The 22,695-nt window shown below is 35.7% G+C and overlaps 4 protein-coding genes and 1 non-coding gene across 6 annotated transcripts; 4 read left to right on the top strand and 1 right to left on the bottom strand.

The window, feature by feature from the left end:
* Nucleotides 1-490: 490 nt before the first annotated feature.
* LOC107491703 (receptor-like serine/threonine-protein kinase ALE2) lies at nucleotides 491-6,794 on the top strand. Of its 2 annotated transcripts, XM_016112604.2 has the most exons (8): nucleotides 491-986; nucleotides 2,462-2,596; nucleotides 2,679-2,780; nucleotides 3,500-3,868; nucleotides 3,956-4,225; nucleotides 4,869-5,258; nucleotides 5,364-5,604; nucleotides 5,770-6,794. In XM_016112604.2, exons 1-8 carry the CDS (start codon nucleotides 800-802, stop codon nucleotides 6,479-6,481), a joined length of 2,406 nt encoding a protein of 801 aa, XP_015968090.1. In that variant the 5' UTR covers nucleotides 491-799; the 3' UTR covers nucleotides 6,482-6,794. The 2 variants fall into 2 exon arrangements, with proteins under 2 accessions (XP_015968090.1, XP_020981746.1); XM_021126087.2 differs by lacking the exon at nucleotides 2,679-2,780.
* A 1,990-nt stretch (nucleotides 6,795-8,784) lies between these two features.
* LOC107491702 (uncharacterized) lies at nucleotides 8,785-13,254 on the top strand. Its single transcript, XM_016112602.3, has 12 exons — nucleotides 8,785-8,923; nucleotides 9,028-9,117; nucleotides 9,226-9,303; nucleotides 9,447-9,521; nucleotides 9,687-9,739; nucleotides 10,351-10,501; nucleotides 10,924-11,034; nucleotides 11,282-11,408; nucleotides 11,753-11,850; nucleotides 12,421-12,559; nucleotides 12,851-12,903; nucleotides 13,018-13,254. The coding sequence occupies exons 1-12, from the start codon at nucleotides 8,882-8,884 to the stop codon at nucleotides 13,099-13,101; spliced, it is 1,101 nt and encodes a 366-aa protein (XP_015968088.2). The 5' UTR covers nucleotides 8,785-8,881; the 3' UTR covers nucleotides 13,102-13,254.
* Nucleotides 13,255-15,002: 1,748 nt separating this feature from the next.
* Nucleotides 15,003-15,074, bottom strand: TRNAD-GUC (transfer RNA aspartic acid (anticodon GUC)). The gene has a single exon. It is a non-coding gene; the product is annotated as a tRNA-Asp (tRNA).
* Nucleotides 15,075-15,143: 69 nt separating this feature from the next.
* LOC107491701 (uncharacterized) lies at nucleotides 15,144-18,444 on the top strand. The gene is made up of 10 exons (XM_016112601.3): nucleotides 15,144-15,523; nucleotides 15,605-15,757; nucleotides 15,891-15,943; nucleotides 16,341-16,491; nucleotides 16,715-16,825; nucleotides 16,990-17,116; nucleotides 17,259-17,356; nucleotides 17,748-17,886; nucleotides 18,036-18,088; nucleotides 18,208-18,444. The coding sequence occupies exons 1-10, from the start codon at nucleotides 15,278-15,280 to the stop codon at nucleotides 18,289-18,291; spliced, it is 1,215 nt and encodes a 404-aa protein (XP_015968087.1). The 5' UTR covers nucleotides 15,144-15,277; the 3' UTR covers nucleotides 18,292-18,444.
* Nucleotides 18,445-19,547: 1,103 nt separating this feature from the next.
* Nucleotides 19,548-22,539, top strand: LOC107491699 (pentatricopeptide repeat-containing protein At3g62890-like). Its single transcript, XM_016112599.3, has one exon. The coding sequence runs from the start codon at nucleotides 19,650-19,652 to the stop codon at nucleotides 21,987-21,989; it is 2,340 nt and encodes a 779-aa protein (XP_015968085.1). The 5' UTR covers nucleotides 19,548-19,649; the 3' UTR covers nucleotides 21,990-22,539.
* Nucleotides 22,540-22,695: the final 156 nt, after the last annotated feature.

The following is a 22,695-nucleotide window of genomic DNA, read 5'->3' as shown; positions in this document are numbered from 1 at the left end:
AAAGAAAAAAGACAATAAAAATTGTGAGACAATGTACTTGTGTGTTATCTATAGTTCTATACATTAATATTAATATTATATAGATATATAAATAAATTCATCAAATATCTTAACCTTTCTTTGACTTCACCTACCTGCCCCTTATTTTATTTTTTCTTTCCAACTGAAAAAGCAGTAACAAACAAAATTTAAACATAACGGAAAATATTACAACAATTTTAATATTTTGGGACAGGGACATAGGCGTATAGCCCCACCATTACCATATGTTGGCCGCGTTTCCAGTTTTCACTTTTTCACTTTTCGCGAAACGATGGGGGCAAATCCAAAACCCCTTTTTCTCCACGAAACGACTCCCCACGCTGCCGTTTCTATTAACCCGTTCACCATACGCTCCCCCGCGTCGCGTGAGAGAAAAAACAACACCCCAACGATGGTGATGATGAAGCATCGACGTAGCTCTAAAACACAAAATCTTAACGCATCACAGTGTCCTCAACTCACTCACTCACTCACACTCTCACTCTCTCTCACAGCATTTAAGTCTTCTCAACTCCCACCATTCTCTTCTTCTTTCTTCCTTTCTTTCACTCCTTCTCTCAACAAACTCTCTCTCTCTCTATATATCGTTTTCTCTCTCTCTAGGTTCGAACGGATTCAATCTTCACGCGTGTCGGTTTTCCTTGGCTAGATCTTCTCCCGCATTTCTTGGATCCGGAGATGCGACCGTCTCCATTGCCTTATTCTTCGATTTCTCTCTCTTCTAGGGTTTTCATTTGCTTGCAATTCTGAGCTATGCATGCTCTTCCTTCTGGTTCTGCTTGCTGCTGCGGCGTCCACCATGATCGCCGCCGGCCGTCTCGCCGGAATTCTGCTGTTTTCTTCTCCTGACGATGCTTCTCACCGCTTTCGAGTTCGCCGAGAGAGAATGCCGGCGTCAGTTTTCTTCCTCCTCGTTCTTCTCAACTTGCTACTATCTTGCTCAGGTAATTTTTTCTCCCCTCAAACTTTCTTCTTTGCGTCACTGTGTTGTTTCGAATTTTGGTTGTTGTTCTTCTGCTTAGCTGGAGGAAGCATTGCTTGATGACTGTTTGAGTGTGATGTAACTGATTTTGTCGGTGTGCTTCATTTATAGCTGAATTGAGATAAGATATATGGGATTTGATTCTTCAAGTAAATGCAGACTTCATATAGTGGTTGGAATTTGACATAATCGGTTGTGTGGATTCATTCTGTAGCTTTTCTTTTTTTTTTTTTGTCACAGTAAGAGAATTTGCCAGGAATTACACTGTTATGTCGATATGAAGGAAGGATAATTCCCAGTCTAGAGGCTTGGGGAATACTCGTTTGGTAGATTTGAAGTTATAATTTTCACGGGGAGTTTCTACTTTGTAATTGTGGTGTTGAATATTTGTTGGTTGGTTGTCAATCATGTTAAATTTCTGATTCTTATTTTGGGTAAATTTAGTTGTCATTTTACTACTTGAACACTGTCATATGTTCTTCTCTAAGTATGTGTTTATGTGGCTGGCTATCTGCAACATATTATTGTGTGTTGCTCCCTAACCTTTCCATCTTTTCCTTACATGTGTGAAACCTACCCTGCTCATGTGAAAACCTAATTTTTTAACACAGCATTATAATGGACGTTCAATCATGCTTATCTTGGTGCTTTCTTGGGGTAGCTCAGACTTAACTTTTCATCAAATATTTTGATCAATGCACTTTCTCATACACTTTTCTGGATCAAATGGTCGGTTTCTCGAAGAAGCTTGAATGATTTGGATTTAAATATTGGAAGCTGTATACTGATCAAAAGTTTCATTCTTAGAGACTGCTTTGTTTTATAGATTCCAAGTCCAATTAAGTTATGCACTTATTACTGGAATGTAAAAAAGAATTGCTAGTGCATGTGATGTTAACATGCCATACAAATATGTCAAGAAAAATTGGAAAGTGAGAAAGATAAAAGTATAAATTTATCTCCTTTTTCAATGCTTGCAATAGAAGATGTGCAAGTTGGGCATTGTCTTCAAAGTGTAAATTTAACAAAGACTTCATAAATGGAATATTTCAAAACTATATTGCCAACTATACCTGGATATTGGCTTAAGTTTTGCTTTAAATGGCTTTGATGGGTTATGCTGAATGAATCCATGAGGTATTTATGTGTGCAGATGAAAAAGAATATAAAACCTAATCAAACCGGAACCAGCAAAATTATGCAGCAAAATACTGACTAGTCGCCAAAGAAATATCCAGGCAATATGGTCAAAAACACATCACATCGAGCACTCCATATAATTAGAAAATCCACACACTAGTTGCTTTCCTGGAAAAGAAATGTTTCAAACCTTCAATATCACAAGTTACAATTAATGGATTTTTTTCCAGTGTTTTTTAATTTTATAGACTTCTTTTCAGGTTTTCTGTGTTTGACATGTAAGTTTTTTGCCTGCAGTGAAGTCGGTTTCTGTGAGTGTTTCATATGTCTCATCAGAACGAGCTAAAACTTGGTTAGTTAAACCTTCTTCTGGACCATCTACTTCACCTGGACCTGCTGCCCCTGTACCTGCACCATCTCCATCATATCAAGGTACATTATCATATTCTTCAATGACTTGATGGTCAACTCTATGACCGATTTCAGTCTAAATGCTTATATTGTCTTAGTTTAGGTCCTATTGTGCATCCAAGTCCAAAACATCGCTATCATCATCATCATCACCATCATAGCGTAAAACCTTATCCAGTCGCTCCACCCCCTTCTAAAGACCAAGGTGACTTTTGGAACTTCATCTTTACTTCTTATTCTTCCTGCTCTCAGGAGTATTTATAATGTTTATTTCTTAACAATCTTTTCTTTTTTGCCATCATTTTCACTGCATGTATTTCTGTGAATCTGTGTGGTGAATTAAGTTTATCAAGTGAGCCATGCTGTAGATCTTTGAAAGCTTAGTAATCTGAATTTTCTGATTAATTCCTACCATGTATCCTGCTGTTAATGGTTAAGCATTGTAAGATGATATAAATTGGGAAAAAAAGGTAAACAAGAAAATGTTCTAGAAGAAAATTTCAAATCTATTTAGTTTGACCCTCTAGATTACAAATGTGTTATTGGAGAAATTTTCATTTATTTCAATTTATATGTGGTTACAGATGTTATTTAAATCTGTCTTTGGTGCTTGAAAATTATTGCCTATTTCAATTTCAAATCCATGACAAAAAAAAGTTTGTGGAAGAGTTTGAAACTGTGTTTGCCTTTCTTCTCAGCTTTGGATTTGCTATGTGAAAAGTATTCCCAACTTCTCGAAGTAGTGGTATGGCATGGCATAATGGATTTAATTAAAACAAGAGTCCTAAATAGTTGTATATCAAAAACTCAAATTAATATATGTGAATGAACATTTTTTTCTGATTCAATGGATTTATGAACATTGCTTTGTCCTTAGCTGTTTATCGTCTCATATTTACTCATTTCTAATGAAATGGCTTGCAGGTTGCGACCAAATCTGTACGGATCCACTCACATCAACACCTTTTGGGTCACCTTGTGGTTGTGTATTTCCCATGAAAGTCAGACTCACGCTGGGTGTAGCTCCTTATGCTGTCTTTCCAGTAATGAATGAATTAGAGATTGAAGTTGCATTAGGCACATACTTAGAGCAGAGTCAGGTGAAGATAATGGGTGCTAGTGCTGATAGTGAGAATCAGGGAAGAACTGTAGTTGATATAAACTTGGTTCCATTGGGAGAGAAATTTGACAATACTACTGCAGCTCTGACATATGAGAGGTTCTGGCACAAGAAAGTCCCACTCAATAGAAGCCTTTTTGGTGATTATGATGTTTTGTACATTGCCTATCCAGGTAGTTGTCTCCCTTCTTCGAATAGCATTTTACGTTACTGATTTATGTTCCATCATGTTATTTTGAGACTGAAGCGCTTGGTTTCAGGAATTTCTTCATCGCCACCGTATGCATATGGAACCATAGCTGGGGATGCTCCTATGGAAAGTGTAACTGGTAGTCTACCAGTCTCTGCCAACTTTGTCAACAAGAATCAGAGAATGAATCTCAGAACCATAATCATCATTGCTTCGTCTTCCTTTGTACTTTTATTGGTTTTAGTTGGAGCAGTTTCTATCATTTTGAAATGTCAGAAGATTAGGAGGCCATCGAGTGCCGTTGGCCCTGCATTCACTTCATCTCTAAACAAGAGATCTGGTATAATTTTTAACTCCCTTTGAAAATTTTGTTTTGGGTTTGATTTTGTGAAGCTTTATTTATTGTTAAATTGAACATCTTTTATTGAATATTCTGCTGGCATATTGCCTAACTATCATTCCTCAGGTTGATTGTTGTTCCTTATGTAGTTTCCTTCTTTTATTGTCCTAAGGATGCCTTGTTAGGCAAAGACAATTATCTCACGTTTATATGTTCTACTGTCTCCAAAAATTGAAGTGTATTGATATCAAGATTTTGTAGTTCTAACATTATTAATGATGAATTACATGTTAAAATCTGTCGATTTAAATGTTTACCCATTTTACTTGTACTTGATTTTCATTTAACAGCTTTACATCTTCATTCAATTACACACTACTGTTGTGCAGGACCAATAAGATTATTTAGGTGTCATTTCCTTTTGATGTTCATTGAGTTAAACCTGCAGCTAAAATAGGGTAGTGATGTGAACATTTTCATTTTACATTTACAACTTCCACTTTCTCAGGTATTCAACACTTGCAAATATGGTAGTTATTTATCCTTGCCTAAATTTGATTGATTTCCATATTTTGTTGGTTATCTTCATTCTCTCGGTTGTAAAGAAGCAAATGTTAATTGATTGATGCTGCTTTTACTGCAGGCTTGGGTTCTATGTTGTCAAGCAGTATTACAAGCTCGACGTCAGTGTCCCTTATGTCCACAATGGCTGCTTCCATTCTCTCTGTTAAAACATTTTCGCTTTCTGAGCTCGAGAAAGCTACGGATAAGTTTAGTTCAAAGAGAGTATTAGGAGAAGGAGGATTTGGACGAGTTTACAGTGGGACATTGGAAGATGGGGCTGAAGTTGCAGTTAAGCTGCTGACTAGAGATAATCAGAATGGAGATCGTGAATTTATTGCAGAAGTTGAAATGCTAAGCCGATTGCATCACCGGAATCTTGTTAAACTACTTGGTATATGTATCGAAGGGCGCCGACGTTGCTTGGTGTATGAGCTTGTTCACAATGGCAGTGTTGAGTCACACTTGCATGGTAACATACAATAAAAAAGGCTCTAGTCATGCAGCTTGAGTTCAATTTATATTGTCTTGTCATCTGTTAAATGAACTGTTTTCATGCTTGTCAATGATGCTGCAGGTGTTGACAAGAAAAAGGGACCTCTAGATTGGGAAGCACGAATGAAAATTGCACTTGGAGCAGCAAGAGGTTTGGCATATCTTCATGAGGATTCTAATCCTCGTGTAATTCATCGAGATTTTAAAGCTAGCAATGTGCTACTAGAAGATGACTTTACCCCGAAGGTTTCTGATTTTGGATTGGCAAGAGAAGCAACTGAAGGAAGTCAGCATATTTCTACAAGGGTGATGGGAACTTTTGGGTAAGTGTAATACTTCTTCCTTTATGGGACTTGTTCAGTAACTATCAATATATATGTTTTGTAAAGTTTGGATACTAGTCGACTATTGACCACCTTTCATCAATTTATTATGTATTTTGTTAGTTGAATGAACAAAGTTTTCTGATTTCTGTCCATCATTTGCAGGTACGTTGCCCCAGAATATGCGATGACAGGTCATTTACTCGTTAAAAGTGATGTTTATAGTTATGGTGTTGTGCTGCTTGAACTTCTTACTGGCAGAAAGCCAGTGGACATGTCTCAACCTCAGGGACAGGAGAATCTAGTAACTTGGGCAAGACCATTGTTGGCGAGCAGGGAAGGTTTAGAACAGCTAGTGGATCCATCTTTGGCTGGAAGTTACGACTTTGATGACATGGCAAAGGTTGCTGCTATCGCCTCCATGTGCGTCCACCCAGAGGTCACACAGAGACCCTTCATGGGTGAAGTCGTGCAGGCTCTTAAGTTAATATACAATGATGCAGACGAGACTTGCGGAGATTACTGCAGTCAGAAGGACTCCTCCGTACAGGACTCTGATTTCAGAGGCGATCTCGCCCCTTCCGATAGCAGTTGGTGGAATGCCGGAGGGTTAACCCCTCGATTAACTTATGGGCAAGCATCATCTTTCATCACCATGGAGTACAGTTCTGGTCCACTTGATGATATGGAAAACAGACCGTTTTCGACTTCAAGCTTGATCGGAGATGAGATGTCTTTACCGATTAAGCATGGGAACAGATCAGGTCCGTTGAGAACAGTCCGAAGTAAGTTATCATTGCATAGATTTACAGGAAGCCGGAGTGAACACGGGGGACCTTCTTCTAAGCACCATTGGAACGATGGTTACTGGGCTTAATTTAATGATTGAGGTTTTTTTTTCTTTTCTTTTACCGTGTTTCTGAAATGTACAGTTTCCTAAAGGGATCAGAACTATTGATTGAGTGACTGATTTAGTGTAGGTGTCTCAAATTTCTGCATTTTTTTTTCATGTTAAGGTTGGAGAGATACAGAATATTGGCTAATTTTGAAATATTGATTCATTATACAAGGAGAAAATGTAACCCGAGCAATGTTGTAAAAATGCCTTGCATTCTGTCTCGCAGTTCCATTCCATACCTGTTATCCAGAATGTTCCTTATAATCAAAATTAATTATCCAATATTTTCTTATTTGGAAAGGAAACATGTAATAATAGTATGGGACTCAATAGCCTGAAAAAGTTGCTTTACATGAAATTCTAATTTTAATGAAACTTATATTAAAAGTGCACTAATTGGTTTGATAAATTCGAATTGACATGTTACCTGTTACTAATTTACCATAACCTTGTACCTTGAATTTATAAAACGTTAGGCAATAAACTGCAATTTATTTCTTTCTGTTTTACACGTGTCATGTTTGTGTGTATGTCAGAGTGCGTGTTTTTGGTCATGTGGAGTATTGTCTGATTGATCGAATTTATTTATGTGTATTTATTATTTGGGTGCATATGTAAAATATTGATTTACTTTTCGTATTCTTCTCTTACTTTTTTTTTTTTTGTTGGAAAGACAGAATTTTCATTTTAAGGGATGAAACTCTTAGCAAAATTAGCATCATCATCTTCATCTCAATAATAGAGCGTCTAGCATTAAGAGCAAATTAAAGAGCCCGTTTGAAGAGCAGCAAAAGCTACTTTTATTTATTTATTTATTTTTGAATTATAAAAAATTATATTATGTATATTTGATATTTTTTTGAAAAAAATTTTTAATTTTTTGAATTAATTAAGAACTTTTGAAGAAGTAGAAAAATATGACGATTTTTTTTTTCATAAGTTATTTTATCACTTTTATTAAAAAAAATTGACTTCAAAATAAAAGAGATTATTGTGTTACCTTTATTTTTAGTTCTGTGAAAAATGTGTTTTGGTTTTGCTGAAAATATTGGTCTTTCACCACTATTTTCATGCAATGTTTCATCTATTAGAAGTATTGGTCTTGTACTATCATTTTCATGCAACATTTCATCTGATGAAAGTACTGATCTTTTATTATTATTTTTATACCATATTTTATCTGAACCACCTATTATATGTGTTCCTTCCAGTAATTCTTTTTTATCATTCTATCACTCTATTTCTATTATTAAATTTGTATTAACACTGTGTGTGGTATAAAATACCAGTAAGTTATTTAAAATCAATATTCAATATTAAAAGGTCTTTATTATCATGGTTATTTCAATATTTATTTTTTTATGTAAAAAAAATATATATATTTTCTGAGTCATTTATCCAAACGCTAAACTTTAAAATAAGTACTTATATAACTAAAAATCTAAATACAAAATAACTTATTTATAAACTATTATTAATAAAAATCTTTATATTTTAATTTTTTTTAAAAGAGCTTATTTAAAAAATTTATCCAAACTGAACTTAAAACTTAGTAATCTCTGAATTATGGGTTAATGTTAAATTCTTTCAAATATTTGATAAAATGGTTAACTTACTAATATTTATTGACTATAAAATTTATTGACTTGTTAAAACTAAAATTTTTGGGGAACAAAAAAATTTACCCCAGTATCTAGCATTACCAAACCAATATAAACATTTACCAACTCATTAAAAAATTACATGACATTATACATGAGCGATAATAATTAAATTAGTTCATGAAAGATGAAGTATTTTTTAAATTTATTTTTAAAATATTTTTTTAATTAAATTAGTTCATTAAATATTAAAAATTAATCATATTTGTCTCTTAATTGTTTTATTTGATACAAAGCGTTAATTGACAATATACATTATAGTTAACATGTCTAATTAAATATTAACTAAATATATTTATAAAAATTTATTAATTTAATTATTTTTTTAAATACATAAATTTTATTTTCAATATGATCTAAGAACTAAATTGATAGATTTTCACATATTTAATCAATGTCTAATTAAATATATAAAATACTATCATATATATTATTAATTAATATTTCACATCATTTATTATTAACGCAAAATTATTAATTAAATAATTAAAAAATAAATATTATTAATTCATAATTTTTAAAAGATGAATTTAATTATAAAATCTATGAGGGATGAATTAAAATAAGATGTCTTGAGACTAATTTAACTATTAACGTATTTAATTAAATGGAGCTTTGCTTTGTGGTGTATGGGTTTTCATGTTACAGTCAACGAGGCTCTTTTGGGTGTTGCAGAGATTTGAGTTCAGTGTCCGTTACAATTACCATTACCATTACCATGTCCTCCGATTCCATTCCTGAAAATGAAAACCTCATCCTTGTGCTGCTTCTCTCTCTATTTTACCTTCCTTCCATTTTCATTTTTTGAAGCTCAAAACATGTTCCCTTTCTAATTCTCACTTCTCCCTCTCTGTTTATGTGCAGTTAGGGTGTGGATCAGTGTCAATTGATTTGTTGGCCACTGTTGCTGCTTATCCCAAACCTGATGAAAAAATCAGAAGCACTTCTTTCAAGGTTCATCCATATTCGCGGTTTAAGATAGGAAATTTTAATTATTTATTTATTTTCGGGGTTAAAGAAGGCAACATTCTTTGGTATTAATTGTTTGCATTGTTTGTTTAGGTTGAAGGAGGTGGCAATGCAGCAAATGCTCTAACCTGTGCTGCTCGCTTGGGACTCAAGCCAAGGCTTATATCCAAGGTTCTTACCCCTTTTTTGTTAAATCTAACGCATATTCTATGATCCTTCGTATCCTATTAGTCTTGTATAAATGTTGATATTAATTTGATAACCTATTTTTTATGTAATAGTTATGAACCTGTTTGACACCCGATTATTATTAGGTTGCAGATGACACTCATGGCAGGGCCATAATAGATGAATTACAGGCTGATGGTGTTGATACATCTTCTATAGTGGTAAACTAACTGTTTGCAATCTCCATGAAGCTTTTTGTTTCTGTGATCTTCAGTTTCTAGTCTTGCAGTTATCTGATTTGTTTCTAGTCGTTGGTCGGTAAATTACTCTTTATTATGCATGTGTAATTTATCTTATTGTGTTATCTACTTCTCTTTTATCTGCAGGTATCCGAGGAAGGGACTTCACCATTTACTTATATCATTGTGGACAGTCAAACGTAATGATCATTCTAACTGTTGTCAATCTTTATTGAAAATTTGACCTATATAGTACTCTCAATTCATTACTTACTCTCTTGATTGTTTTGACTCATTGTACTAATCCTATCTACATATGGCTACACCATCTTTCTTTATTGAGTAATTTGGTTATCCGAATTCCAGAAGGAAAATAAGGGCATTGATTAGGTGGATCTAATTGAGAATCTAGTCAAAGTCCCGTGCTTGGATTTGATCATAAAATAGTGGATTGTGTTGTATTTTTATTTTTCTTGAATAGAAAAATCAAAGTAAACAAAAGTTGCAAACCCTTTTTTGCCTATACTACTCTTTTTTATTCCTCTTTCTTTCTTTTTTTCTTTCTAATATTCCCTTATCTTCTATTTATAAGCTAATCAGATTTAGATACTTCACAATTTAAGTGACTGAAACTGTTGTTTAGCAGCAGTAATGCAGGCATGAAAAGGAAAGGTTGCGCATTCTCTTAATAAGAATAAAACAACTATGCTCTATGATTATTCTTAATTGGTAGATGTTCAGGAATTTGGTGCTACTGTGGCTGCTGAAATTTTTTTCCGTAAATCAATTAATTGTTCATGTAACTTTTCAGGAAGTCCCGTACTTGTATACATACCCCAGGATTTCCTAAACTGATGCCAGCTGAACTTCCTGAATCAACTTTGTTTTCTGCATTGAGCGGAGCAGGAATTGTTTTTTTGGATGGGAGGCTGCATGACACTGCGTTGGTTGTTGCACACGAGGTTGTTGCATGCATTCACGTTGTTTGAATTCTAAGAGCCTAATCATTTTTACAAGTTGAAGTCTCTATGGAAAATTGTTATTGAATGCAGAACTTTCTATATTGTATCTGGTGAAAGACTAACTTCCATAACTGCTTATTGTCTTGTATTAATACATTGCAACTCCTCACACTTATGGTTGAACATGAGATCAATGGCTTATATGATGGAGAAATATAAGTGATTAAATTGCAATAAATAAAATTTCCATGGCATAAAAGTTATGTCAACATTGTTACGTGAAATTGAACCAAGTTTCCCTTTTGTTGTTTCTATGGAGCTTCCCTTTATTCATCATTTGTATTGTGTATTTTGTTCTGCTGGTGCCTGGTACTGGAGGTTGAAGAAGTGCATTAAACAAAATTGCATATATTCCAGTGCAGGCAGTTAGGAAGAATATACCTATCTTAATGGATGCCGAAAGGCTCAGAGAAGGGCTTGATGATCTCATTCAATTGGCCGATTATCTTACATGTGCAATGCGTTTTCCTCAGGCAAGTCAATTGTTTTCTCTAGAAGTGATATATGTTTATAAGAATCAACATAATTTTAGAATTCTCTCATCAACCGTGTTTCTTGACATCAGAATTGAATTGATTTTGACATGCTATCTTTCTATTCTACCTGTATATAAATAAATGTTATCTTTGTCCTTATGTGTTTGCATAACCTGTGCTTTAATTTTGTCCTTTAAGAATCATTGATTGCACACATACATGATGTACCTATCTCTTCTGACAGGTATGGGCAGGGGCAACAACTATTCCAAAAGCACTCGTTTCTATGGTTTTAAGGTTACCCAAAGTCAAATTTGTGATTGTAACTCTGGGAAAAGATGGATGCATAATGCTTGAGAGAAGTGTTGATGGTACATATGTGATATTCCCATTTCACCTTTTCTTTTAGTTGGAATGTTGGATCCGTTTGAATTATGCATAGTGCTTGTCAAAAAAAGTCAAAATTATGTTGTATCTGCTTTGAGTTATTTTTAATTTACTCCTTTTTTCTATAGGATACTGTGCTCACTCATCCATCATCCGCCACTAAGTAGGGCATGGCCCTTATTGGGACCTCATCCAATGATGGAGGAGTAAGCATGGTATTCTCTATAAAATGTGTACAATAAACATTTCTCATGTGGTTTTAGGTTAAACAATTCATATTTATTTTACCTTTGTTTTAATATAATAAAATAAAATAAAAATCTGGCAGAGGGTGCTTCAAGGGAAGAAGCGGATGTGGACATATTACTAGAATCTCTGGAGATGAAAAGGAATAGGAGCACATACATGCCAACCTGCATATCATCGGTAATCTCAATACACACACCATACTCTTTCTCTACAGTGCTATTACTGAAGCAAACTTTGTCTGTAAGCACCATGAACTACGCAAGTATTGCAAATTATAACTGAAGCAAATTACTCGTATGGATTTGTGGACATCGATGTGGTTCTTATTGTTTGTGTACCCTCTTGCATGAGCAAGTTATTGACGTATACAACTCATCAGATGTTTTTTTTTTGTGGTACTGTATCACAAATTCAAAAGTTACTAAAATAAAGCCAACGTTTTTTAGCTAAGGTTAGAAGCTAGATGATCTAGCAAATATTGGGAAGACATTCATGGATGCCAATAAACCTTTGCAGAAAACAGTTGTTCATGTTTGGCATAAACACTATATTTAATATTAATGTCTTACAAAGAGAAGACTAACAAACAGCTTGCATTTGTTCCCAGACATAATTATTTGAATTATATATTAAATTTTCAGATCACCTCATGCCTCTATATTGAGAATTAGTGATCTCAAACTTCATGCTTATTTGAACTTTTGGTGAACATTTTTAAGTGATATACTTGTTCTTCTTTACTTGCAGCCAGTGACAAAATTGCAGGCAGAAGGCATAGGAACAGTTTGTGGAAGGTTATATGTTGGAACTGCCGAGAACATACCACCATCTGAGCTAATTGATACAACTGGTGCTGGAGATGCATTTGCTGGAGCTGTTCTCTATGGTAATGCTAACACCTTTGTTCTCTATAGTTCTTTTCCTTTCATGCGGGGTTGGTGCTTTTTCCTCGATTCTTTTCCCCTACCATGTCATTCTACAACTCATCATTGGAGGTTACAAGTATGATTATGTGTCAGATTTTATCACTTACATTGTTATATTTATCGATTTCGACATGGATCAAACTATAAAAAAGCCTTCTACATGTTCAAAATTCAAAACTTCATGTTTCTTAGTTGTTTCCAAAACGAATATATCGAAGTTAAGACACATGCTGCCTTGGGTTGCTTTTCAGCTCTCTCTGCCAACTTTTCAAGGGAGAACATGCTGTGCTTTGCTGCTACTGTGGTGAGTAGTCTTTGCAACGGTTATTAATGAAAAAGAATGTTGCATGGCTATCATATCATGTACTTTAGTTACATCACGGATGGTTTATCTTACTTAGCTGCGTGGCGATTGCAGGCGGCAGCAAAGTGCAGAGCTCTAGGCGCACGAAGTGGCCTTCCACACCATACAGATCCGAGACTAGAATCATTCATGCAGTAGATTTTTATCTTTGGTTGGTTAAAATCATATCGGATATGGCTTGAAGTTCAGTTTCATCACAGTTGGAAGAGTGAGAGGTCCAGCTTAATATGCTTATGCTTTTACCTTTTACTTGTTAATGAAATCATTTGATTTTGTTATTACTCAGCATAACTTATGTGAACTTCCTACTACCCTCATGCTTCATAAAAAAAAAAGGAAAATAACAAGCGTTTTAGTTTAGCATAACAACTTTCCATCTTCCGAGTAGATTTCTTAATTTAGCATAATCTTGATATGTTGGTTTAATAAAAGATTACTCGCAACAAAAGTAAATGGTTTTAGATGCTTCTTAATTGAATTTTGTTTTCTTAAGGGAGTTTAGCATAGGGCAATGTTAATGTTACTATTACTAAGAAGTTTTTAAAGGCTTTTTCATTTAAATAAAATAAAGAGAGACCAATATTACCTAATTCACCTAAACCAATTTTCAAAACGTAAATCCCCTTTTCCTGATAATATATAAATCGTTTCAGGATAGGACTATGTGTTTTGAATTATATATTAACCGTTACATCCTAGGATGATTTATGCTTGGAAGCACTCTCAAGAAATACACGTAAATCGTCCTAGAGTACTGAGATTTTAAAATCAACGTAAATCGTCCCAGAGTGTGATGATTTACATGTTTTAAAGCTAAAACATATTGGGGAAAGATGATTCATGTGCAACTTGCTAATGTACAATAGACTGTGACGATTCACTTACAGCGGGTCAACAAGTTATTACCTATGTTTCGTCTCCATCATTTGCAGCAGATTTGTCCGTTCAAGCATATAATGCAGACGACTTGGGTAATGTGTGTATCTTTGGAGAGCTTGTAGCAGTTATGAGAGTAGCACTTATATTGGATGGTGCACCAACATTGATGGAGGTCAGATATAGGGATCCACTTGCCAAGGTTATAGGCGATGATGGGTCGAATTCGGAACCACTCATTATTAGTGATGATATTGACGGCGAGGAAGACACAACATGTGTTGGGAGATCGCAAGCTCAGTCAAGCTCTCAGACACAACAGTACCTTCCACACTTCTCTAATTTGGATCTTGAGGCAATGAATCAATTGGCATTTTCAGATCAACATTCATGGAGACGGCCTGATATGCTTGGCCCAGACGAGTTTCATAGCCTATTGAGCATTAGCAAGTTGCACATAAACCGTCCTCCTCCAATGTGTTTTAGGTGTAAAACGTGTAAATCATCAAACCCTAGGACAGCTTATGTTGATTTTGAAAGTTCAATCCCTAGGACGATTTATGTGTATTTCTTGAAAGCACTTTTAAGCATAAATTGTTTTAGTGTATAATGATTAATATATAATTTAAAACACAGTCCTGAAACGATTTATATATTATTAGGTACAGGGGATTTACATTTTGAAAATTGGTTTAGGAAAATCAGATAATATTGGTCCCTTTTTATTTTATTTAAATAAAAAAAGCCGTTTTTAAACTTTTTGCTTTAATAAATAAATAATAAATTCTATTTTGTATTTTTTCTTTACAAAATTTTTAAAAGAATATATTAGTTAAATCCTTTTTTAAATTTTGGTACAAAGTATATTTAATCTTTTTTTGGGGGTCCATAAAGTAAGTTTCACTTAAAACCCATGCTTGGAAAGTTGAAATCTATCAGATTAACAGTTGATGGGCAAAATACCAAAAAAAAAAACATTTGATGGGCATCAAATCTAGCTGAAATCGTTGAATGTAGCATACAAGACATTAGACAAGTATATATTTTTGGTTGGCTTCTTTCCTTGAATATTTGAAGGCCCAATAGGAATAAGAATAGCCCAAAAGAAGTTTTGGAAAAATAATTATTAAATAAGAGCCGATAACCCGAAAAAATAAAAAAAGCGCCGTTGCCGGGGATCGAACCCGGGTCACCCGCGTGACAGGCGGGAATACTCACCACTATACTACAACGACTTTGTTGGAATATGTCTTCTCAAAAACAAATACTAATGTTAAAACTTAGCATAGAAGCCTAACACACCATCTTTCTCCTCCGTACCGTTTAACTGTACTCGCCTACTCGGTCACACTCATCAACTGTGACCTCTGATCTTCTTCTTCAACTCTCTTTCTCTCAAGTCTCAAGTCTCAACAGACTAGGAAGAGAGAGAGAGAAAATGGCAACGATGTGGAATTCTTTATGCGTGGCCAATGGCACTCTCTTCAACTCTTCTTCTCCACTTCTTCCTCTTCGTTTCAATTCTAACTCCAACCTTCGATTTCGCCGCGCCACAATCACAAGCATGTGCGTTCCTGAAAACGACGTCGTTGTGATCGGTTACGGAATGACTACAGTTGACTTCTTGGCCACCGTTGACTCTTTTCCGAAGCCCGACGACAAGGTCCGCACCACCTCCTTCAAGGTGATCTTCACTCCACTCATTCATTGCTCTTTCAGTTATCCTGTCATTTGCATCTGAATATGCTTGCATTTTTTTTTATAGGTTCAAGGAGGTGGCAATGCCGGCAACGCCTTAACCTGCGCCGCAAGACTCGGCTTGAAGCCTAAGCTCATCTCCAAGGTCGGCGACGATTCCCAAGGCCACGCTATTCTCAACGAGCTTCAGCGCGACGCCGTCGACACCTCCTTTGTCCTGGTGCTAGCAACAATTCATAGATCGGAGTGCTTCTGTTCATTTTATCTTAGCAGTCTATTGTTCCGTAATCCTTATTTATATGTGGCTTCTTCTGAGTTGAATTTAATTTTTTTTTTCGCCATCAATTTTCCAGGTATCAAAGGGTGGTAGTTCCGCGTTTTCGTATATTCTAATCGACAACCAGACGTAATGCTCTTTGCTTATCTGCTTGTTTGTTTGTGTGTTTCTTTTGCAGATAACATTCTTCTTTTTTCATTCACCGTGTTCTGAACCCAAAATTTCGCTTAGAAGTATTTTCCTGTTTATGAATATTTGTGTAAGTGTACTTTTAGAACATTTGCCACCTCCCTCTTGGTATTGTATATCAATTCTTTCATCACATTAAGATGCTTAGTAACTCTGCTAGTTTTCCAAATGCAGCTAGGAGCCTGAAGTGTGTTTTTGTTGATAATACTTTTGTTTTCTATTTACTTTTTTAGTTTTTTTTTTTTTTTTAAAGTGAAATACAATTAGCAGAGTGTATGACTTAAAGTTATCCTACGATTTGAGTTAATTGTCTGTAATTTTTAATTAAAACTTGCAGAAAAACTCGGACTAGTATTTACACCCCTGCACATCCTCCCATGATGCCAGATGATCAATCCCAATCAACCTTATTATCTGCATTTAATGAAGCAAGATTAGTGTATTTTGATGGACTGACTACCGATACTGCTCTATTCATTGCACAAGAGGTAATCACGATCTTACTTTTGCTTTCAGTTTCTTCACTGTAGCATGATAAAAGTTTTCCAGGTATGCATTCTGGTGAATGATAAATAATGCTTAATGCAGTTAGTCTGCATGAACATAGGTGAAATTTAGGAAGTGATCATTAGCAACAATTTGGAACTCTTTTGTTAGAATTTGATTTTTGATATACTAACATGGACTTAACTGCTGAATTTTAAAATGCAGGCCACTCGAAATAAGATACCGATTTTAGTTGAGGCCGAATCACCTAAGGAAGGATTGGATGAGCTTCTGAAACTTGCTGACTTTGCTGTATGCTCTGCAAGGTTTCCTAAGGTAATACAAGCACTTGTTTCTCATCTGTTTTATTTACTCTGCATACTTGTTTCCTTCATTATGCATTTAGATTTCAACTCGTTGCTGTATTATGTGTCAATATGCTCATTCAATTTTTTGTGGTGTAGTTTATTCTGGATATATCATTTTTATGTGTGTGTTAGGCTTGGACACATGCATCATCTATCCCAAGTGCACTGGTTTCCATGCTTTTAAGATTGCCAAATATCAAATTTGTGATTGTGACTTTGGGTGAAGATGGATGTCTAATGTTGGAAAGAAGTGCAAACGGTGAATACAAAACTGGCCTTTTCTTGTTAATGTTTAAATTCCTCAGAGGGTAGTATAATATTGTAAAGGTATTGCATTGAATTTAATTTTTTTTCCTTCGAGCAAAATGTTAACTTGGAAAACATAATGCTCATTTTGGCAGAGGATGCTGATACAGAAGAAAAGGATATAGATTGTTTCTTTGAATCCTTATATGAAAGGAAGGATGATAGCTTGGCTGTCCCAACCTGTATATCGTCGGTAAAATATTGTGGAATTTAAAACTTATACAATTTTTGTTTCATTATGAAGATATATTCCTAGATGCAATTGAATTAGAGCTTATCAGCTTAGTAATTTAGATCTTTGGGGGTTATTGATGATGTAAAAGCTTGTCAATTTGACAATTGAGGATCTCTGGTGGTGGAGCATCCCAACATTCCCCAGAGCAACCAAATTTCATCACTTAACCACAATTATTTGTATTTTGGCTTAGAAGATACAATCCAAACAAAGCATTGAAAATCACATGCTTGAATATGTCTTACAACTTTGGTTATTTGGCATGAGATACATTAGAAGGAATCACTGCATTGATGCATGAAGTACTTTTCAAAAGCATTGGAAGAAATCATGTAGATGATTTTCCCAGGGGGTGAAAAAATTTAGAGCAAACGGAAGAGGGACAGTTTGTGGAAGATTCTTTCTTGGAACAGCAGAGAGGATACCGGATGGTGAGCTGATCGATACAACTGGTGCTGGAGATGCATTTATTGGTGCTATTCTTTATGGTAGGTATAGTCACTGATGCGACTAAGCTCAGATTAGCAGATGCACATAAGAGCTCATATTTTTTACTCAGTTAAATGACACAATTGGTGTCTTGCTGTGTTTCAAATTATTTGTAAAATACTTAGTTATGCTCTGACTTCTTTTGTAGCAATCTGCACAAACATGGAACCAGAGAAAATGTTACCATTTGCTGCTCAAGTGGTAAGCTACCCCAAGATTATACAAAATAAACTTTAAGTGGCATTCAAAAGTTAAAGTCAAAGCAAGGGAATTGGACTATGAAGTTTCTTTTTATATTTTTTTCATGGTGTTTATTGCAGGCAGCTGCCAAGTGTAGGGCTTTGGGAGCTAGAACTGGTCTTCCATATCTGACAGATCCACGCCTAGCAGCCTATTTATGCTAGAAGCATATGGCCTTTCCATTCTCTGCTGTTGGAATGACAGTGATTGATGTGTGTTTTATTCATATATTGCAAGTAGCAACATGTTCCTTATACTTTGTACATAATCATAATAAGAGCCTTGGACGAATAAGGTTGAGAGACTTTACCATGGAATTAGAAGTGATTTCTTTTTGTTCCCTTCCGTTTTATCAGGCATTCACCAATCATCGTGTGGTTTATGATCTCATTCCCCCTCCTCTGAATGTGAGTATTAGAATTAGAACTGAGTTGGTCTAATTACTTTATGTTGTTGATACGGTTATTCTAAAGATGCCTATGGTGTATATGCTATAGTATTTGTCTAGACATTTTTTATGGTTTGGAGTATTGAGATCAGGTTTTCTAATATAAATGTGTTATAGTTATAGGTTAGGCAAAAAGGGTAAAAAATTGGCTTTATAATGGCAAAAAAGGGTAAAAAATTGATTTTGTTTAGCATTGGTTTTTAAATGGAAAATCGGTTTTCAAATGAAAAACCGGTTATTTTTTAAAACTGTTTTTTTTTATTTTAAAACCGATTTATTACTTTTGTAACTGAATAACTGATTTTCTCGTTTAAAACCAGTTTGGTTTACTAACCTAAACCAAATTTCTGGTTATTAACTGAAATTAGGTTTGGTTTTTTGGTTAACTTTAACCATGTACAGCTTAAACTAACCATATTCTTATCTTTTATTATTGTCTATGTTAGTTTCAGTAATTGCAATATATGTCAGATCACACAGAATATTATTATTCATAACTGAAAAGGTTGAGAAGTAGATGAAACACAATCTCTTGAATTATTTTGGAACCACTTCGAATTATAAAATAATAGTTTACAATCAAGTGACGTCGAGGAAGAAACTGAGTTAAGAAAAAAAAAAATAAAAAGAACCGAAAGAAAGAATGGCTGAGTTATAGAATATGAGACAAAGGGCACCCAAAAGCAAATTGTGATTACTAAAAGGGATATATTTATATATGTATCATGTTGCTAAATGCTAAAAAGGGAATACATAGTTATGATGGTGATGCCCAGTTGGGAGCTTTAGATACTGAATAAAAGTGTAAGGAGCATGTTGACATGTTCCTTTCAAAAAGTCCCTTTTCAGGTTGCAAGCTTCCCTTTCATCTGCACATTGAATGGAGTAAGAAGAGTTGATCTTCAACAGAAGTAGGTGAATGGAGTTAGAAAAGGTGATAATTTTCAACAAAAATAGATGGCGAATTATTCTTGATTATCCATAAAGATTCATTCCACGAATTGAACCTTATATCAAATTGTAGATCAAAATAGTTTCATACCTAACACTTCCCCTCAATGTCTCAACCAGAAAATGAGTCCCAATCTCCACACCGCCACCACCATCAACCTCACCATCTTAAAATCCCTCTTACACCGTTCAATTTCCCTAAACCACTTCAACCAGATCCTCTCCCAATCCATTCTCACTGGCCACATCCACAACACACTCTTCTCCACCAAACTCTTCATCTTCTCCCTCCCCTCCTTCCCCTTCCACCACTCTCTCCGCATTTTCACCCACTTCCTCCAAAACCCTAACCCCTTTGCCTCTAACTCCCTCATGCGTGCTCATGTCGATCGCAACCAACCCCACCATGCCATTTCCCTCTACAACTCCCTTTGCAGAACAAGTGCTGTTTTTGATAACTACACACACCCCATCCTCCTCCGTGCATGCGCCTCACGTACCTCTGAGCTCGAGGGGAGGCAAGTGCATTCCCATGTTCTCAAGATGGGTTTTGGTTCTGATCTTTATGTCAACAATACCTTGATTAATTTGTATGCTGTTTGCGGGAACATGGAGAGCGCTCGCAAGGTGTTCGATGAAAGTCCCGTGTTGGATAAGGTTTCGTGGAACACGGTTTTGGCTGGGTATGTTCAATTGGGTGATGTGGAGGAAGCAGAGAGGGTTTATGCTATGATGCCAGTGAGGAACACGATTGCTTCGAATTCGATGATTGTGCTGTTTGGGAAGAGTGGTTGTGTTGAGAAGGCACGCCAACTGTTTGATGAGATTGAGGAAAAGGATATGATCTCGTGGACTGCGCTGGTTTCATGTTATGAGCAGAATGGGATCTTTGAGGAGGCCTTGGGTTTGTTTGTTGAGATGAATGCTAATGGTGTGGTGGTGGATGAGGTGGCCGTGATTAGTGCTGTGTCTGCTTGTGCACATTTGATGATAGATAGGACTGGGAAGGTGATACATGGCTTGGCTACAAAGGTAGGGATTGAAGGTTATGTTAGCTTGAAGAATGCATTGATCAATTTGTACTCGAGTTGTGGGGAAATATTGAATGCTCGGAAGGTTTTTGATGGTGGTTTGCTCGCGGATCAGATATCTTGGAACTCAATGATTTCTGGGTACTTGAGATGTGGCTCGGTTGACGATGCTGAGATGCTGTTTGGTTCTATGCCTGAGAAGGATGTTGTGTCTTGGAGTGCTATGATATCTGGTTATGCGCAACATGAACGATTCTCGGAGGCCTTGGCTTTGTTTCAGGAAATGCAGGTTCATGGAATTAGGCCTGATGAGACTGTTTTAGTGAGTGTTGTCTCGGCATGTACCCGTCTTGCTGCTTTGGATTTGGGCAAATGGATTCATGCTTTTATAAGTAAAAATAGATTGAAAGTTAATTTCATCTTGGGCACAACACTTGTAGATATGTACATGAAATGTGGTTGTGTGGAGAATGCATTGGAGGTTTTCCATGGATTGGAGGAAAAGGGGGTTTCTACATGGAATGCGCTCATTCTTGGGTTGGCAATGAATGGTTTAGTACAAAAGTCACTTAGCATGTTTGAAATGATGAAAAAATCAGGAACTTGTCCTAATGAAATTACATTTGTGGGAGTTCTTGGGGCTTGTCGGCATATGGGACTAGTAGACGAGGGGCGCCGTTACTTTAATTCCATGATTGAAGAACACAAGATAGAGCCGAATGTAAAGCATTATGGATGCATTGTTGACCTGTTGGGGCGTTCAGGTTTGCTTAAGGAAGCAGAGGAAGTGATCGAGAGTATGCCAATGGCACCGGATGTTGCTACATGGGGTGCTTTGCTTGGTGCTTGTAGGAAGCACAACAACAATGAAATGGGAGAGAGGGTTGGAAGAAAACTCATTCAGCTTCACCCTGATCATGATGGTTTCCATGTGTTATTGTCAAATATATACGCTTCGAAAGGGAATTGGGGCAATGTTCTTGGAATTAGGGATATTATGGCACAACACAGGGTGGTGAAGATACCTGGTTGTAGCATGCTTGAAGCAAATGGGATAGTTCATGAATTTTTTGCAGGGGATAAGACACACCCAAAAATCAATGATATTGAGCATATGTTAGACGTAGTGGCTGCAAAATTGAAGATCGACGGATATACACCAAGCACAAATGAGGTTTCACTTGATATTGATGAAGAAGAGAAGGAAACTGCACTTTTCAGCCATAGTGAGAAACTTGCGGTCGCGTTCGGACTGATCACTATTCCTCCGCCAACTCCTATCAGAATAATGAAGAATCTGCGAATATGTAATGATTGCCACACCGTGGTGAAACTAGTCTCAAAAGCATTCAATCGCGAAATTGTGGTGAGGGATCGTCATCGCTTCCACCACTTTAAACATGGATCTTGTTCCTGCATGGACTTTTGGTAGAAGAATTGTTGCAGACAATTGAATTGGTTTGGAGCAGCTTGCATTCATAAAACATCACTTGGCTTGAACTCCTCTTAGTTTTGCCAAGCTTCATCCTGATCATGAATTGATTATTGAGCTTTTGGATCCATTACTTGTGACAATTCATTAGAACTTGCTTTCACTAAGATTCATGAGGGTTCAACAAAGTTGATTCATCTTCTTACCAGATTAAACCTGAGGTAATCACAACATAAGTTCACCTAAAATTATATTGGCATGGCAGCCCAAAGTTCAACACAACCATGAAAAGGATATGATGTGATTGGTGTAAACTACAAAGGTGTCACTGAAGACTATGAGTCTGCCATCTCTGCATGCTTCGGAATATTGGGGTACCACTTTTTATTATTATTATTTTTTTCAAGAGAATGATCAATTAAATGTGGACTACCACAATGCTTGATTATAGATATTATCCATGAGCCCAATCAACCTGCTCAACATTTTTTTAAGTGCATAGTGTATATTTGATTATTTGTAGTCAAATTCTTAATAAAATAAACATTAGAACAGCTATATCAAAATGATTTAAATTCTTAACATGTTTATTCGATCTTTTATGATTTGGACTCGTCTTTTTCTCCTTGTCTAAAAGTTTGGATGCTTTCTAATTTTGGGTTATTACGGAGCAGGAAAAACAGAAGAAATATGTACAATTAAAAAA

Source organism: Arachis duranensis, chromosome 6 (genome assembly GCF_000817695.3).
Source record: "Arachis duranensis cultivar V14167 chromosome 6, aradu.V14167.gnm2.J7QH, whole genome shotgun sequence".
Taxonomy (NCBI): domain Eukaryota; kingdom Viridiplantae; phylum Streptophyta; class Magnoliopsida; order Fabales; family Fabaceae; genus Arachis; species Arachis duranensis.
Note: the sequence above shows the minus strand (reverse complement) of the source record. Positions and strands in the feature narration are given on the sequence as shown.

Coding starts and splice junctions, on each gene's coding strand:
- LOC107491701 (XM_016112601.3), top strand. CDS start 15,278: ATGGCAACGATGTGGAATTCTTTATGCGTGGCCAATGGCACTCTCTTC. Junction 15,758..15,890: donor TCGACACCTCCTTTGTCCTG/GTGCTAGCAACA, acceptor TCAATTTTCCAG/GTATCAAAGGGTGGTAGTTC. Junction 16,826..16,989: donor GCTCTGCAAGGTTTCCTAAG/GTAATACAAGCA, acceptor TGTGTGTGTTAG/GCTTGGACACATGCATCATC.
- LOC107491703 (XM_016112604.2), top strand. CDS start 800: ATGCTCTTCCTTCTGGTTCTGCTTGCTGCTGCGGCGTCCACCATGATC. Junction 4,226..4,868: donor ATCTCTAAACAAGAGATCTG/GTATAATTTTTA, acceptor CTTTTACTGCAG/GCTTGGGTTCTATGTTGTCA. Junction 5,259..5,363: donor TGTTGAGTCACACTTGCATG/GTAACATACAAT, acceptor ATGATGCTGCAG/GTGTTGACAAGAAAAAGGGA.
- LOC107491702 (XM_016112602.3), top strand. CDS start 8,882: ATGTCCTCCGATTCCATTCCTGAAAATGAAAACCTCATCCTT. Junction 9,522..9,686: donor TTGATACATCTTCTATAGTG/GTAAACTAACTG, acceptor TTTTATCTGCAG/GTATCCGAGGAAGGGACTTC. Junction 11,035..11,281: donor GTGCAATGCGTTTTCCTCAG/GCAAGTCAATTG, acceptor CTCTTCTGACAG/GTATGGGCAGGGGCAACAAC.
- LOC107491699 (XM_016112599.3), top strand. CDS start 19,650: ATGAGTCCCAATCTCCACACCGCCACCACCATCAACCTCACCATCTTA.